Source organism: Spermophilus citellus, assembly GCF_964194105.1.
Source record: "Spermophilus citellus genome assembly, chromosome: 16".
NCBI lineage: Eukaryota > Metazoa > Chordata > Mammalia > Rodentia > Sciuridae > Spermophilus > Spermophilus citellus.
Genome location: NC_138196.1, coordinates 65,178,721 through 65,196,789, shown reverse-complemented (window position 1 = coordinate 65,196,789; position 18,069 = coordinate 65,178,721). Strand labels below are relative to the sequence as shown.

Sequence of the window (18,069 nt, the reverse complement as noted above, 5' to 3'; positions counted from 1 at the left end):
GACTCTGATCAATATAATTCTTTTAGTCAAAGAATATCTACTTATTGACTGAATGCTTATTTTATAGAGTGTAGTTTCTGGGCTTTGAGGAGCGGAAGTTGTTTGTATCCTCTGAGAATTTTTAAGGATCAGTACATAAGTTTTTAAAACAACGAGAAAACATGAGCAGAAAACCTATTTCTGCCCTTCAAATTCTCTACTCCCCTTGCTTCCCCAATACCAGCCATTATTTTAAGTTACTATTTTATAAGTTCATAAGATCAGATTGCTTTGAAGGCCCCTGGTGATGTTCTTCAAGAAGTCAGAATAAAATGTACAAAGATAGTTTAAGAGAACAGTTGATTTACCCAGATCACCAAGGAAATGTCTAATCACCCTGATGGGCATTTTGGATAGGCTTCCAGAATTTCGAGTCTTTTTCATTTTTTTTTTTTAAACTTGTGTTATTTGTGTTGCCACATATTGCAGTTGACTTCATTATTTTCCATTATAAAACCAGTACCAGACTTTTGTTTTAATAACTAAAAGCAGTCTAATTAGTTTTTTCAGGTATCCTCATTTTGAGAATTCATGTCTATTACTTTGATGTGATAATAATGACAGGTTAACTGGGAATCTATTTTTAGAAAAAAATTGCATAAAATAAATGTCATTTTGATCCCTACTTGTAAATGTGTTTTATTGGGCTAAGAAGTGGCATTCAGTTCCTGTAAATTAGGAAGACTTTTTGTTGGTCAGAATTAATTTTTTAGTAAACATTGCTTTAGTTTTAGCTCCTCCTCAAATCTCCTCAGAGGCATTAAAACTAAGTCTTCCTTCACTGCTGAGGTAGTTCCAAAGATGGCAGCCATGAATCTTAGAAGTTAGAAAATATGTTTCTTTAAGGAGAGAACACTGAAAATAAATCTTGAAAGAATTTATAGATATGTATCATTATTGTTTCTTTAGCAGTTTTCTTTTGTTGTCATTTTCATGCTAAGCTTTCATAATTTTGATTTTAATTTGGAAAGGAGAATAAGCCACCAATATTTTAAAACAGTATTGTGTCACTTTTGAAAGACAGTAGAATTTATGCAAAAGAAACCTGGGATTTTAAATCATTTTCATTTTTATTTTTCTAAAGTTCATGAGAAGCATTCTTATGGTTCATGTTTTTATTTTCTTCTCTCATTCTTTATCATTATGATTGGAACCTCTTTTAATTTAATTTCTCACACAGTTATTAGCATAATAATCTGTTTCAGGATTGTCTTGGGGATCATCACAAAGAAGAACATTTTAGAGCATCTCGAGCAACTAAAGCAGCACGTGGACCCCTTGGTGATTAGATGTGTCAGATCTCCTCACTAGACACCTTAGAAGTCAGGAGGCATGAAACTTGTGAACTGTTCAGTTCTCTCCCAGATACCTGCCGAACAAAAAAGTCCTACCATGCTGCCAATTACTTTTGTATCTATCAGATGTCTGTAAGATAAATTAGATATGTGTAAAATTCCATTCATAGAAAGTAAGCAAAAGTTAGTATTGTTCATCAAAATCATTAGTTACAATTTAAAGACTGAAAACAGTTTGATAGTTGAATGAGGAATATATCGGACATGCTTAAAGTAAACGTGACAAATCTGTCAATTGTAGGGGATTCACCGGTCTCAGAAGACTCCTGACTGGTTAAAGATGTCTGCCCTATCACCCCCAAACCCTTTTTCTTTTTTATGTTGCCTAGTCTGTGGTAGCCTTGTGGTAAATCTAAGCTCCTAAGTGATTTTAACCGAGCTTAGCAGTTAGAATTGCTGATGGTTAAATGGATTTTTAAAACGGGCACACTAACTATATCTCAATGTGTATATATTTGCAATCATAACATCAGTTCTTTTTCTGCTGTACCCTGAATACCAGAGTGTGTGTCCTGCCATTTCATTAGGGAATTGTATGTAGATATGTATGTGCCCCTTTTGTATGATGTCTCTAGAATGCTGTAAGCAGCTTTTGGGGGTCGAAAGTGTTTGTTTTAACAGGCTTTATGTCCTAGTGGTTTCATGACTACAGATAAACTTTGAATTATCTTACCATATAACAAAAATTGTCTGGCTTTAGCAATTAATGCCTGAAATTATTTTGCCCTGTAATTGTCATATGTATATGAAACCTGTCCCCGTTTGCTTTAGTACACAACTGATTATGTATTTCTGTTGTATGCTAATATTTCACAAGTGTTTCATGCATCCTTTTAAAAAAAAATCTACTAACCAAAATAATATAGTAGCTACTCATTCTGCTTTCTGCTTCACCTGTAATAATCTGTTAGGACTGCTTCTTGATTTCTCACCTTTTTTTTAATGTAAGCATTAACACCCAAGACTTTCATAAAAGCACTGTATCTTATTTATTGGGGCCAAAATTAAAAAAGGAAAACATTAATCAGTATACTAGAAACATGGGTTGCATTATAGATTTGTTCTTGGGGTTCTGAAGTTTGGGAGTGGAGTTTTGTGTTGATTATTTTATATGTATTTTATCTCAATTATATGTGCTTTCATGAAGCTTCTGCATACAACTGGGCAATCCTTGAATTATTTCTTTAAAATTGGTTCATTTTAGTTAAACAAAATTATGGAAGTACTGAGGGGGTTTGGGCTTTTTTTTATTGCTTTCTTGATGTGATGGGAATGAATTTGCCTTCTCAGATGGGATCAGTATCATTTCCCTTTCCTACACCTATTTTTTTATCACTTTTTTGTTGGCATACATTAATCAGGATAGCTGTGCTTCAAAGAGGCGTCCAGTCCTCAGTCTCAGTGGAAAGGACCTCACCATGAGTGGCCATAATACTTTTTATATCAAAGGATGGTTGCTGGATAATTTTATCATCTTTATCAGTAAAATACTTTTGAAAACACAAAATCAGGCTGCTTGCTTTGCTTTATTCCTGTCAACAAAAAGGATTTAAGTATAGATTTAGCTTCTATTTTTCTTTTTCCCTTTTATTTTAATAGCACTTTTCTGTTTATTCCTTTCAGGCGCCTCCTTGGCATTATAACAAAAAAAGATATCCTCCGTCATATGGCCCAGACGGCAAACCAAGACCCCGCTTCAATAATGTTCAACTGAATCCCATAGATGAGGAGAGAGAGGAAACAGAAGAGGAAGTTCATTTGTTGAATAGCACAACTCTTTAACCTGAGGGAGTCGTCCACTTTTTTTTCTCCTTTAAAAAAAGGAAATATAAAAGCCGGCTTGTGCAACATGGTTTGCAAATAATGCTGGTGGAAAGGAGGAATTGTCGGGGGAGGGAGAGGAGAGAGAGAAGGAAAGGAGTGAGGTTCCACTGTCTACCTGGAGGGCAGCATCCATCTCCTGTTGTTCTGCACTGGATGCATTCAGCTGAGGACGTGCTGTGATAGTGCAGGCTGGAGCCTCAAGGAGACACCACCAGAGCCCTGGAGCACCTGGCCTATTATTCCAGCGTTACAAAGACATGCTATTGGTCCCTGTTCCTCGAGGGATTACTTTGAATTGAGCCATCTGTAAGACTGCGAGGTCTTGCCCTTTTTTTATCAGAACTGTTCTGTTTCATTCATGAGTCCTATAGCTAAGCATTACCTTTCTACATTCCAGAAGACCTTTTATTTCTTCTTTCTCTCTCTCTCCCGAGCTGTAACAAAGCCTCTTTAAATTGGTGTACCTTTTGAAGCAGTCCTTTCTCATATTGAGATGTACTGTGATTTTACTGAGGTTTCATCACAAGAAGGGAGTGTTTCTTGTGCCATTACCATGTAGTTTGTACCATCACTAAAGGCTTGGAGCAGTGCCCACACACCACACCAAAGGCTGCCAGACAGGTAAATCTCAGATGAAGCATGAACGAAATCTCCTGGCTTGTGTGCTGTGTGGTTCAGAATCAAAAAGAGTGAAACTCGACTTTAAAGGATAAACAGTTTTATTTTTTTTCCTCTCAGACTTTATGGATAATGTGACCTGGTCTTATGCAAATTTTCTATTTCTAAAACTACTTCTAAAATATATAAGTGCTGTTCAGCATAATTAAACAAAATGCTGCTGCTTTGACAGTAAAGAGGAGGAAGAATTCTGTTTAGCTGTAACTGGAATTAATTGCATGTTAAAACACTGGATTTTTTTTTTCTTGAAATTAGTGATTCTTTTCTTTCCTTGAGATATTTCACTGCTGACACTGAAGATGAAATGTAATTCATAACTTGCACTAAATGTATATTTCTTTTCTTAAAAATTTACCATTCTTATTTATATTTTTATGGATTAAAATTTATAAAATACAGATCAGTTAATATCGCACTTAAATAATTTTACCTTTTTAATGTGATTTTTATAGACTAATTCAGACTTACAAATATGGATATATGAACAAAGTTTACAATGGGAACAAGGGTTAAAAAGAGGTGTGGTTACTTCTCTGTGATCCAGTGCATACATAAACCTTTTTCTGATCTTCCACTGCCATCTCTTGAATTATGTCTTCTGACCTGTCCATTTTGACCCAAAAACTAGAAAGTTAAAAACACTACAAATTACTTAGTAGATTAAAAACAAAAAAGTGTTAATTAGCCTTTTTGAGGTAATCAAACCCCAAGATGAAAACAATAAAATTTCAAAGGTAGCAGTGAAAATTTGAATCTGAGCATAACCTTTGAATCTTTGGGTTGGTCACATCCATATTTGAAGTATTCAATGATGGTTGGAATAGTCACAGTGTACAATTTTGCAGGCTGAGTTAAAATGTACTGGAGTATGCTTGGAATTTTTGGTTTTGGAAATGTCTGTTTTAATTATGGTCTTAATTTACTATTGGCAAAGGCAGTTTACTCAGAGGACTAGCCTAAATATCACGATTATGCATTTTTGATAGGCAAGTGAATTTTTGCAGACAGACATTTTCTGAAACAACCGGCAATGAGCCATTTTACATTTTGAAAGTGATTTCTTCACTTCCTAGTTCTTAGTAATAATATACCTGTAGGATCTGTAAGATCACTAAAATCTGTACGATCTTGAAGACTTAAAAGATCATGAAGCCATATTAGAATGATGATTGAAAGTTGAGCAAAATTTTAGGAATTCCATGAAACACTGTTAGCTGTGCTATCTGCCAAAAATTAGTATTTTGTCTTTATTATTTCCTTTCTTTGGCAGACTTCCAAATTTTATTCATAGCCCCTTCAGAGTTTTTTTAGCTCTCCAGAGTGAAGTCATTTCTGAATGATAGTTCTGTATGTCTTCAGCTGGTCTCAAGTGTATTTGCAGTGTGGACGGCACTGCTAGAGTATGGACTCCTCTGCATGGCTAATGGATGACTTAATTGCTTGTCATGAGTTACAAGCCTTCAAAGGAGAAGCCAGTTTTTTTGTTTTTGTTTTTTTAGATAGTCGTTGAACATTAAACTGCATATGGATTTTATTTTCCACATTTCCCTTTTTGATTTCAGGTCCTGCTTTCATTGCCCATCTTGCTTCAGAGACTGAGATTTCAGGGTGCACATTGAAGCATAAATTTTCTTTGGTATATTCTTTCTCTGGTGTGTGTTTCTGCTGAAATATAGGAAAAGTGCTGTGCTTTTAATGCATTCAGTGGTTTTCTTTGGTATTATCTGTTCCACTTTTATTTTTGATTCATTGAGGTTTGTCTGCTTTCCAACCAAACGATGAAATAGTGGAGACCATGAAATACATGTGCCTAGTTAATTGGCAAATTGACCAATATGAGCGTAGCGCCTTATTTGAGTACCCTTTTTGAGAAGGTATGATGAGAATGGGCAAGGGTGTCAGCATCTCTTCTTAATTAATAATTGTTTTCAGTTTTGGTTCATGAAGAATGCTTAGTTTGTTAATCTGTGATGTTGCCTAGAGCTGTATTTATCTGTTTTTATTTATACTAGTGTAGTAAAGCTGCATATCATTACAGTAGAAATGATTACTGTGATGAGTTAATCAGAAAATCTATTAAAATCTCTATGACAATGTGTGGTTTCGCCTTTGATTACACCTGTGACAGCCCTCCCTCTGTACTGCCGCCCCATGCCATGTAGGCCAGTATGACTGGCACAGGGAGCCTCAGCACTTCTCTGAGGTAGCAAAGCCATTTCTTGTGCGTTGTAAGTGAGGAGCTGGATAAGGGCAGATGCTGGCCTGAAGAGCAGGAGCACATGCTACTAGCAATAGGCTTGCAGCCCCAATTGTGAGCAAAAGTTGCAGTTCTGCAGAAAGGTTTCATTTCAGTTCACTTTCAAAAATGTCATTATTTAAGAAAAATTATGCTGTATGCATGAAGAGAAAACAAGTAAAATAATTTACATGCTCTAAAAACGTTACCTTGGAAATTTGCCAATAGGTTTTAAAAGGGAGTGGTAAGAAACAATTGAGTGAAATGTCAGTAGTCTTCTAATATATTAAATTTTTTAGTACAAAAGAAAACACCAAGAGTCCAGGATTGATCTTTTATTATTCACTTATGTGTTCATTCTTTGTGTATTGAATTTAATGTATTCTAGGCAGAATTCTGTACTCTTGAAATTTACATTCCAGTAGGAAAAGAAATATATAGTATGTCAGATGGTGATGAATACTATTAGTTCATCAACCTAAAACAAATGATTCCTACGTCAGACATTATTATAGGTGAACAAAATTAGGCAAAAATTCCCATCCTAACAGTTTTTCTAATGGAGAAAAGGTATGTGCATGTTTGAATGCAGGTAATCTGCTTTTATAAGGGTGATCAGGCAAGGGCCTCAAGGATAAGGTAACATTTGAGCATAAACCTAAAAGAAAGCAAGGGGATGGCATCTGAAAAAAGTGTTCCAAGAAGAGAAATATTACATACCAACATTGTGAGGCAAATATGCCTGCCAGTTTACAGAAACATCAACTTTTGGTAACTGTGGTTGGGGTAAGGAAGAAGGGAAAGGGGTGATAAGGAGAAGTAGGGGGCATAGGAACTTGACTTTCAATCTAAATAAAATGAGAAGCCATTGAGGCAGAAGTGATGTAATTTGACAAAATTCTCTGACTGTTCTTGGGAGTAGTCTATAGGAAGGAAGGGATGGAAGCAGGAAAACTAATTAGAAGGCTCCTGGAATAATCCAGGTGAAATATGAAATGCCTTTTAGACTTCCAAGTGGGGGGTCAATGTAGGCACTAGTATATAAATGATGAAATTCAGAAGAAAGTTCCAGTCTGAAAGCTAGACAGAGGACTCATCTTCCATAGACAGTAGAAGAGATTACAAGGATTTAAGTGTGGATAGAGGTCCCAGGACTGAACACTGATGTGTTCCTGTGTAGATATGGTGAAGTGAGGGCCAGCCAAGAGAGGAACCAGTGAGGGAGGGTGGGGAGTGCTGCCATGAAGGAATGGTAATCTAAACCAAGTGAACTGTCATTCCAAGGAGTCATCAACCCTCAGGAGTTACTGATAGAAGTAAATAAGGGCGGAAAGTTGATCACTGTGCATATACCTCATAACTTGGACCACAGCAGAGACCATGGGATGATGGCAAGCAATGTCCTCTCTGGATTGGGTTTGACAGAGTTTAAAAGAAGAATCAAAGACTGCTGTGAGGTTTTCAGAAAAGGTATATGTTATAAAGGGTTTTGTTATAACTTTTTTTTTTTAAAAAGAGAGAGGAGAGAGAATTTTTTTTTAATATTTATTTTTTAGTTCTTGGCGGACACAACATCTTTGTTGGTATGTGGTGCTGAGGATTGAACCCGGGCCGCACGCATGCCAGGCGAGCGCGCCACCGCTTGAGCCACATCCCCAGCCCCTTGTTATAACTTTTCGTTGCAGCTGCTGGTGGAAATGGAGAGAAAATTTATGACCTGAGAGAAATCAGATTTTAAGATGCAGGATAATTTAGTTTCTTTTGTTGCTAATTATGGGAATATTTGAGAGGAAAAACTAATGATCTGCAAGAGAGGTCCTTGAGCAAATGAGAGGCTAGGCTCTTGGACACATAGTAGAACATGAAGCAAGATTCACAGAAATGTAGGAAGGCAGCATAGAATGGGTCTTGAGATTTTATTAAAATTTCCTGATGGCTCCTACTTTCTCATTGAAATTAACTGAAGTATTGGAAGCCCAAGCAAAGTTGAGAAAGTAGCAGGATCAATGAGCATCCAGCATGGCCACCTTTGGTTAAAATAGGATCAGCTGGCATTTTTTTTTCCCCTCCAGCCCCTTGATATTGAGCAGATTCAGGTAAGGAGTGGGCAGTTCAGTTCCTCATTTAGCTTAGGCATCTAACAGATACACACAGACACGTGTATAACTCAAATGGAGTTGAGGCTGTAGGTGTGAATGATAGGATGACAGGGAATTGACCCTAAATGCTGTGTGAAGAAGGAAGCAGAATGGACTGGGTACAATGAAAAGATAGATTAGTAAATCTTGGGGTATGGTCAGGTTGAAAAATTGCTGGGGTAGTAGTAAAAAGATGGGAAATGATGTTTAGATAGAATGCTTAGAATTGATATTAGGGAGGTTTTCATTATTGGTACTGACAAGGTATTTGTCAAACCCTAGTCTACTAAGTCATTGAAAGAGTAAGTCAAGGAATGGAGTGGTCAGCATATTAAAGGAGTCATCTGGATCAGTACCAATTATGATAATAGTAATCTGGACGGAATCCCACTTAAGCCAGTAGGTAAATGTTTGAACTTGGTCTTGTGTCATTGCCAAGTAATATATATTATCTTCCAGATCATTTTATAAATTTCATTTTTCCTTGGTTATATTATTCCACATACATGTTTAAAAGTATACGTAGAAACCCCACTGTTGAACTCCTAAGAGTTCACATTAAGTAAACTTGAGTCCGGTAGTGATTTTTTATTAAATCCAGGTTGGATCAGTGTTTCATGAAAGCTTAGACAAAGAGTGAACAGAGAAGAGAGGTAGGGAAGTGCCCTTTATAAGCAACTAATAATAGCAGAGGAAGGGAAAGAAGGTCTTTTTTACTCCAACAGGCCCAGGCGTTCAGAAATTTTGTAGTAAGAAATCCTGGCCTTCAGGTTCCACTAAGGTGTTGCCCTACCCAGGAGCCTTTCAACTCTCAGAGGGAAAGACCTGGCCATCAAAAATAAGAGACTCATTTTCTTACCCCTAGGTGCCTAGGGTGTCTGGATTTTAACAGAGAACTTGCAGTCTCACAGTGAGATACCTGGATCACTGATTGGGAGAACAGGAGTCATGGAGATATTGTTAAAATGTAGTTTTAATAAGCCTGAGGCCAGGTACTCCAGAGGAGAGCTACCATGTCCCAAGTTGCCTGGTCAGTTTACTTGTGACCCTCCTGACCCACAAAAACCCAATCCTTGTAGCTGTTATTAACTCAAGGCCCAGAAGAAACAAATTCTTAGTTGCCCATGCAATAAAATACAGGTTGAGTATCTCTTCTATAAAATAATTAAAACCAGAAGTGCTTCAGGTTTCAAAGTCTCAGATTTTGTAATGTTTGCATAAAACTCTTTTTTTTGGCACTGGGGATTGAAACCAGAGGTGCTCAGCCACATCCCCATCCCTGTTTTATATTTTATTTTGAGACAGGGTCTTGCTGAGTTGCTTAGGGCCTCACTAAATTGCTGAGGCTGGCTTTGAATTTGCTATCCTCCTGCCTCAGCCTCCTAAGCAGCTGGGATTACAGGCACGCACCACCACTACACCCAAAACCAAAATGTTCCAAAATACAAAACCTTTTCAGCATCATGTTAGCATTCAAGAACTTTCAGATTTCAGAGTTTTGGATGAGGGATGGTCAACCTGTATTGAAACTGAATTTCCCGTAAGAGGAGGAGAGTCTAGGCATCCAGAGACATTAGACAGTGACTTCCTGTGACCTTCAGATGACTTTAGTTGTCTTCCAAAATAGAATTAGGGTGTCACCAATTAGTCAGTCTGACTGCCATTTATTTGCATGTGGAAAAAAAAAATAGGTCAGAAGAGCCTTATAAAAATTTTTGGTTAATTTTTTCCATCAATTTATTTCCGTATTCCTTAAAAACAAAGTTTGATACTGTTTTAAAATACTGTACACCAAACAAAGCAAACGGATTCATCCTGCAAGTTGGTCTACGTTCTCCTTACTTCTGTTTGCCAGATGATCTTCAATAATTTCTGCAAACAGACTCCTCTTCAACAGATTATATGCAAGAGGTAAAAGCTGGCCAGCTACTTTATGAAAATACTGAAAAATAAAAGAATATGACATTAAGCAGAGTAGCAGATAATACAATAAAAAAAAGCACTGTTTAACAAAGCCTACTTCCAAAAATGAACAACTAGCTGCTCAATCAGTGAACAGTGAATCTGGGGGCAGGCAACTGGCATTTTGTCCCACAAAGCAATTGTGTATCTCTAAAAGACTAATAGCACTTTTTGAAGGAAATTCAGAAGAAAAACAAGTTAAAATTAAAGCTTCCCTAGTCACTTAGGTTTTATCAAAATTTTTCATCCCCAGTTATGCCCTAAATCCTCTTTCATTCTCTTCAGGGTATTCCCACCAGTCAAGATAGATATTAAGCTTTATTTTCTTTTGTAGCTTCTATAAGAATAGGTATGCCAAATACAGGGTTACAAATCACTCTCCCCTTTATCCTCAAACTTCTCTCCCACCCCTACCAATTAACCACTTCATCCCTGTTAAGAATTATAGTCAGGTTTACTGAATTATTTTATCGTACTACTTTTACATATATACTAATAGAAAAACTAGCAATGCTATATTCTTTTGTTGATGAGTTGTAAACATTTAGCACTTCACAAGAAGTACTGTGCTAAACCTTTTCATTACTTGTATATTACACTCTTACAAGTGTGCTATTTAGCTGAGTCACATCTTACAGCTGCTCTACTTATTTATGACTAGGTCCTTTCTGGCAGATTAAGTACTATCCTGGTCAATGCCTGTATCATTCTGGTAGTTAAACATATTCATGAATTTTCCTGAAAACCACCATATGAGGTAGGCGGGAAAAGGCAGTATTATATGATTTTATCAGGGTGCCCAGGATACACTCTTTCTGACCAGTGACATCAATTTCACCTGGTAACTTATAAAACGCAAATTCTTGAGACCCACCCAAGAGCTCAGTCAAACTTGGGGAAGGATGGAGAGCACCAATCTGTGAACAGTCCTCCAGATGATTCTGATGTATGCTAAAGTTAGCCATTGGTTTAGTCTTACTCTTCAAATGTGGTCTGTAAAGCAGGAGCATTACCATCACCTATCAGAAATGTGTAGTCTCAGTCTCATCCCAGATTTACTGAATCAGTTTGCATTTTAACAGTGTCTCCAGGTGCTTCATAAGAACTTTACATTACAGTTCAGGAATTATGGACTTAGACGCCGATTTTGAAATCAGACTGCTTATGTGAACACAGGCAAGATGCTTTACCCCTCTGACTAGTTACAAAGTAGGTTAAATGAGAACTAAATGGCCTAAGTGTGGTGTATATGCACATGTTATATATAACTAGATACAAAGATGTTGGAAAAAAATTGCCCAATATTACACATCCTAGGAAGATATGATTTAAATCCAGTTTAGCCCTAGAAGCATGTAAGAGCTTCTACACCTTATTGTCTTTTTAAAACCTTGAGACAAATAACTGAGTAAGCACTGATTTAGCTGTGAAGTATTTTTTTATTTAATTAGCAAATATCTAATAATTAATGATACCCCCTATATCTTAACCTAAAATGTATGTTAAAATCATTTGTTGTTCAGCACAGTAGCAGCATGGTGCATGCCTATAATCCCAGAAACTCTGAAGGCTGAGGCATGAGGATTGCAATTTTTGAGGCCAATCTGGGAAACTCAGGAAGACCCTGTCTCAAAATACAAAGGCTGGGGATGTAGCTCAGTGGTGGAGTACCCTTATGTTCAATCCCCAGTACCACCAAGAAAAAAAAACAAACCCTAAGAATTCAAGCATGATAGCAGATACCCCACCACAACAGAAATGAAATGGAACCAAAGGAAAGGTGTATATGTATATATATGCTCTATCTGCACACTAACACACCAAACTAAATGGTGTACCCCTAAAATATGTCTAATAGGTAATGTTAACCTGAAAGAAATCATCCTGGTTATTTGCCTTCACCAGAATACAAAATAGATTTCAAAAAATTACTTTCAGAATGTATGCTTAAAAATCACTTCAAAAAGTTCACTTTGAAATACATGCTGAATCCATACCCTACCTCTGCTGAAACTTGGGGATATAAATGTGCACAGAGGAGCGTGTAGTACTGGGTGGGAGGTGGAGTTTTACTCACGTGTGAACCATAGCAAAAGAGGTCCATTCCCAGCTCTAGCCCCATGCCATAATCACACTCATCATTGGCAAACTGCACAAAAGTCATCATTTCCTGAATGGGAGCGAATGCTTTCAGTCTCTCCTCATCACTTGCAGCCTCAACAATTGTCTTGCAAATTCTCTTGAGGTCAGCTAAAATAAATCAATGATATAAAGAAATCATCTATACAATTATAAAGATCATAAACATTTTCATCTGTAAAAATGATGCGACTTTAGTAATTTGCCTTGCTTCAATTTAGAATGGAAATTTTATAGTTTTTCTACTTGGGGTTCAAGCATAAAAATGGATTAGCAGAAAAGACTTCTTGTCTTGGCAAGGTGTGACTTTCACAATGGAGTTAATTTTAATCCTGATTTTATATAATCTTTAGATGAGTTTTCAGGAGGGTAGTCTAGGAATCTACAAGCTTTGAACAACCCTGGCTCATCTTTATTTTTTAATTTTTTGGCAGCACTCAGGGATTCTATATCACTGAGCTACATCCCCAGCTTTTATTTTTTTATTTTGAGGGGCGATCCTCCTACCTCAGCCTCCCAGGTCTCTGGGATTATAGGCATGTACCAATATGCCCAGCTTCATCTCAGTTGTAATTGTCCTCAAACTAGGCAGTTAGTTTAAATTTACCTTTTTAAGTAGTTGGAAAATAAAACAAAAAAACAAAACAGGAATATGAAGTAGAGACTGTAGCTCACAAAATGCAAAATATTTGCTGTGGAGCCCTAGACAGAAAGATTACCAAGCTCCAGACCAGGCCATGCACTGTGTTAGGAGTTGGATTAAAAACAGAAAATACAAATAAAGTTACTCTTTTTTTTTCTGCCCTGTCCTATTTAAAAAATTAATATTTTTGAATAAAAAACAAAGTGACAGCTATATAGAAGACAAAACAATTGCAGAATTACATCTTTACCAAAGCCTTTACCAAAATGGGAAAAGTGTAGCCATGGTGAAAGTGTAATTTAAGGTAACAAAAGAAAAATTTTAATAAGAAGGAAAAACAGTGACCTCACATTTCTAATTTGGCTTTCAACATTTTCTTAATTTTCTGAATGCCAATCTATCTCAGATCTCAGGATGCAAATGAGACTGAATATCCTAAATATCTAATTAGACTTCCTTTTGTCAAACAGCAGTACTTTTGACAAATAATATGTCTTAACAGATTACTAAAAAAACCATTTGTAGACAAGGTGATACAAGAAATGGTTCAAATATTAATAAATGCACTTGAGAATGACATATAATTTAAAGTTATATGTATAAGTCACAATATTCTGATAATACTAGTTAAAAAATATGGTGATTATCAAAAGCAGTAAAGGTATACCAGGATTTTTAACCTGGTGTATATTATTTGATTGATTCAGTTGTGATGGCCATGCAGAATACATGCTGTTCTGAGGTGACATAATATGTTTTGTTCCCTTTCCCACATTTGATAGCCAGTATCACACTGGATAAATAAACTTTATCACCTATATTCCTCACTATCTGGCTAAAAATGATAGTGATGTTTATTGGTTTCAAATCTTTTTAAAGTTAAATAAGTTTCATGATCTGTTTTTCCCTCCTTTGGAAAAATCGGTGCCAATCATTTCAAGGAAAAGCATGAGCTTCCTTCAAAACCCTCCTTTCTTAAGAATAAAAAATAAGTGGTTCCTTCCTGTAATCATAAAATATAGCTAACTGATCAGGACCCTTAGAATCTATCTCACCACAGTGCTCCAGGCCATCAATCAGGGTTGCTATGGAAGTAAAGATCTTTAAGGTTTATCAGTTTCTGGTATCATATTTTCAGGTTTTGTCCCTGGCAAATCACATGGGCTAGAAAAGAGTAAGCAACTTACAAGAATTATTGAGCTAGAAAACTACTGAAGAACAGAGATGAGGACAGCTTACTATCAACATAAGGATAAAACATTCTACAGAAATTCATTTAACAGAAGCTCTATTGTAATTCTCTGTGAATACTTGACTCAAAAATGAAAGCTTAAATGTTACTACTCAAAACACTTGATTTAACAATTTTGGAGGTCTAATACTTAATTCCTATTGTAGCCTGTCACTAACACCAACTGGAATACTTAAGCTAGGCCACAGTAGTTTTGTCTAAGATTCAGGTAACTGTCTAAGCAACTATTTTCACTTTGTATAAACTCTACAGTCAGAAAGACCAAGTATGAGATCTAGTTCCCTCATTTACTACTACTAAACACTGTGAACCTATTTCCCTTTTGAAAATGGGAATAAAATCATGAGTTATATCACATAATATTATGTATATAGCATTTTATATACATTTGAGATTGTGCCATAAACTGGGCGTGGTGGTCCACACTAATAATCCCAGAGACTTGCAAGACTGAGGGAGGGGGATCAAAAGTTCAAGGTCCGCCTTGGCAATTTAGGGAGACACTGTCTCAAAATTTAAAAAATGTAGTTCTGTGGTAGAGTACCCCTGAATTGAATCCCCAGTGCTGAAAAAATTCAGGTTAAAATAATAATGTAGGAAGCTTCAAAGAGGATTTTGAATCGTTAATAACTAGCAAAAAGTTTAACTGACTTGCTGATCCCTGTCACACATTAAACTGCCAATCGATTATACCTCTTGGCAGGCAACACTTGGCAAGACAAGAAGATATTAGATTCTTAATTTTACATCTTTCTACTACTTTTCATTCAAAAATAAGCTATAAAAGAACTTAAAACCTATAATAGTAGGCTTAATATTGAACATAAAACTTCAAGACCACAACTAAGGTAAGATAACAGCCTTTATTCCAGGGTGCCATGATTCAAAATCCACTACCCCAAAGTTTCAGACTGCTATCGCTATAACAAACACTCTCAACTTTGCCTAAATGAGATAGTAATGATGCTTTTTAAAGCTGTGGGTGGACTAGTAAGCAGGAAGGCAGAAGAGAAGGTCACTTAGGGTACAAGAGAAAGACTGTACGACAGGAACTAAGTACTATACTCCTTCCCCAACAGAGATCAATTAAGAGATATGGGACAGATCAGCTTGTCTAATTAAAATATAAAACGGACTAATTATACAACTGATGTTTTTCTAGTATCCACATTAAAGAAAAATGTGAAATTAAGATATTTAACCTAGTATTTCTAAAATAGTATTTCAACATACATTCAATATAAAAACTAATAATGCTGATTCAACTTATAAATTTACATTAAAATTAAAATAAATTACAAATTCTTCTCTCAGTCATACCAGCCACATTTGACGTGCCGGTGGCCACAGGTGGCTAGTGGCCATGGTACTGGACAGCTTAGCCACCTTTATTTCCCCATGAATTCCTCTAATGTGATAGGAATACAGGAAAAAAATAAGTTATAAATGAATAGTTGTCTTATAAGACATCTCAATCTCAAAGTCTGAGAACAGGTCCTCCAGAGAACTGGTTAAAATGCAAACTCCCAGGACCAATACTAGAAACTGGAATGACCAATATTAATTAGTTCTGTTCTGAAAAATGGATGGTCAATGTGTGTGCTGGGCAAGAATACTTGTTTCCACCTTGAGGAGGTGCTAATTTTTACTTCCTATTAAGTTGTATGTTCTCTTCAACAGGATGATAGAAGAGCTGAGAAGTGATTTCAATTCTTTTTTTCCAACAGCAATAATTAGATCTTGTGTAGTAGTTCATTTTCAAAGTGTCTTTCTATATATATATATATATATATATATATATATATATATATATATATATATGAGTATTTCAGGATCTTGGGTTTATAAAAACGAAATAGTTTTACATGAAGACTATAATGTTTACAAAGAACTATAAAAATACTATTTCAAAAATCACTATTTTGTAAGTTGACTTAATGTCAAAGGTTATGAAAGAACTCAGAAAAAGTAATTTACATGACAGGTTAAAATTCTTTAAATTCTTAAGCATAATTAGCATACTCAGCACTATGAGGCAAGCACTGTATGCTAACACTTTATATAATCTTTTACTTCTCAAATACCTCTATAAACTAAGTGCCATTAATCTCACTTTGCACATAAAAAAGACAAGGTTTAGTGAGGCTACATAATTTGCTATGAACCCAGTTTTAATTCAGGCATGACTAAAACCTAAGTTTGCTCTTTATTACTACCTATTTCTAAATATAAGGAAAACCTTCTTCCATATATATTAACATATTTGCACACGTTTACGTATAAAATATATTACCATCTGTTTCAGGGAGCTCTCTGTACCCAACATCATTTTTATCTACTGGAACAACCAAACCTGCACTGTGAAAGGTCTTTGTCACGACCTAAATTAAAGAAAGAGATAAACATGAAATTAAATCACGGCAAACAGACCAAATCAAACAAAAAGGAATAAGAGAAAAACCTAAAATAAGCACACAAACTCTGAATATATCTGTTTAAACATAACATTCCATGATACTTTATTTCAGAAAATTTGGACTCTGGTGAAAATTCGATACTCCTTTAAAATTAGCTAGAAGTCAAATACTGGTTTTTATAATTGTAAATAATTATAAAAGAATGACATAAATGGCTTTTATTAATCGTGCTAGTCATTTCAAGTCTGTATTTGATCCATTAGGAAGGAATCTAAGTACTTCCTATTACAGGAGGCAGGTCAGAACATGGGTTTTTCCCTGAGGTCAATGTATCTTCCAGGTACAAAGCATAAAAACCAGGGTTTAAAAAGAAGACAGAAGGAACAGGGTTCTTTTAGTGAGAAGTAGAGGACAGCATTTCTCTCATTTATCCTGCCAAAATCACTCCCTATTTCTACCTGGAAAATTCATGCCTGTTGACAAACTTCCCCAAAGTAGGGCAGTTTTTAATTATGTGGTGCCCTTTGCAGGCAAATCATATAATCTTTGCTTTTATTAAGTGGTAATTATCATAGATAAAAAAGGCCTGACTAGGACTACCACCATCATAATTCTTCCAATCAACATCCTTCCTCTTATTCACACCAGTGGAGTTATTTTTAGGTTATTCTTTTAATAAAACATCTGCTTCAATAGTTTACTTCTTTGTGCAGTCCAGTGAGAGCTACCAAGACAGAAGAAGGGCACATTTCAAAAGTAAACTTTTTTTTTTTTGGGGGGGGGTGGGCAGTACTGGGATCAAACTCAGGGCCTCATGCATGCTAGGAAGCACTCTACCATGAACCTATATTCCCCATTCCTTTCTGCTTTGTTTTATTTTGAGACAGTCTTGGTGAGTTGTCCAGGCTAGCCTTGAACTTGCCATTATCCTGCCTCAGTTTCCTGGTAGCTGGGATTACAAATGTATACCATGATACCAGCAAACAAACTCATTTTAAAATTTTCTCACTTATGTCTCTGTACATTATATTATTTAATTCACATGTGTCCATTCTTGCTTCTTTATCTTTTATTGCTGGGCACAGCCTATAATCCAGCCACTCAGGAATCTGAGGCAAGAGGATTCCAAGTCCCAGGCCAGCCTGCACAACTTAGTAAGATCTTGTCTCTCAAAAAAAAAAAAAAAATCAACAATAAAAAACAATAACAGGAGACCCAACATGGCGGCCGGCGAGAAGGCAGCACTTTCAATGCTTCCATATTAACTGGATCAGAGAGACCCATTAATACACCTACATGCGACCTGCTGAGAAACTTCTAGCAAAATTCCGCTGAAAGGACACCCGCCGGGAATTACATCAAATAAATTTATAGGAGTAAACAGTA

At 36.1% G+C, this 18,069-nt stretch overlaps 2 protein-coding genes across 7 annotated transcripts in view; one reads left to right on the top strand and one right to left on the bottom strand.

Moving 5' to 3' along the window:
* CLCN3 (chloride voltage-gated channel 3) overlaps positions 1-5,992 on the top strand; it is an 89,532-nt gene extending 83,540 nt beyond the window's left edge. For 4 of the 6 annotated variants that reach the window (XM_081269798.1, XM_081269799.1, XM_081269802.1 and 1 more), the window contains 2 exons: positions 1,245-1,320; positions 3,018-5,992. In XM_081269798.1, coding sequence (XP_081125924.1) covers positions 1,245-1,320; positions 3,018-3,176 — 235 coding nt within the window. In that variant the 3' untranslated portion in view covers positions 3,177-5,992. The remainder of the gene's footprint in view (positions 1-1,244; positions 1,321-3,017) is intronic. The other 2 variants (XM_081269801.1, XM_081269803.1) reach the window with 1 other exon arrangement.
* Positions 5,993-7,819: 1,827 nt separating this feature from the next.
* The window catches only part of HPF1 (histone PARylation factor 1), a 28,536-nt gene continuing 18,286 nt past the window's right edge, over positions 7,820-18,069 (bottom strand). The window contains exons 6-8 of the mRNA XM_081269022.1: positions 16,560-16,647; positions 12,310-12,482; positions 7,820-10,212 (exon numbers count right to left, since the gene is read on the bottom strand). Of these exons, the coding sequence (XP_081125148.1) occupies positions 10,081-10,212; positions 12,310-12,482; positions 16,560-16,647 (393 nt within the window). The 3' untranslated portion in view covers positions 7,820-10,080. The remainder of the gene's footprint in view (positions 10,213-12,309; positions 12,483-16,559; positions 16,648-18,069) is intronic.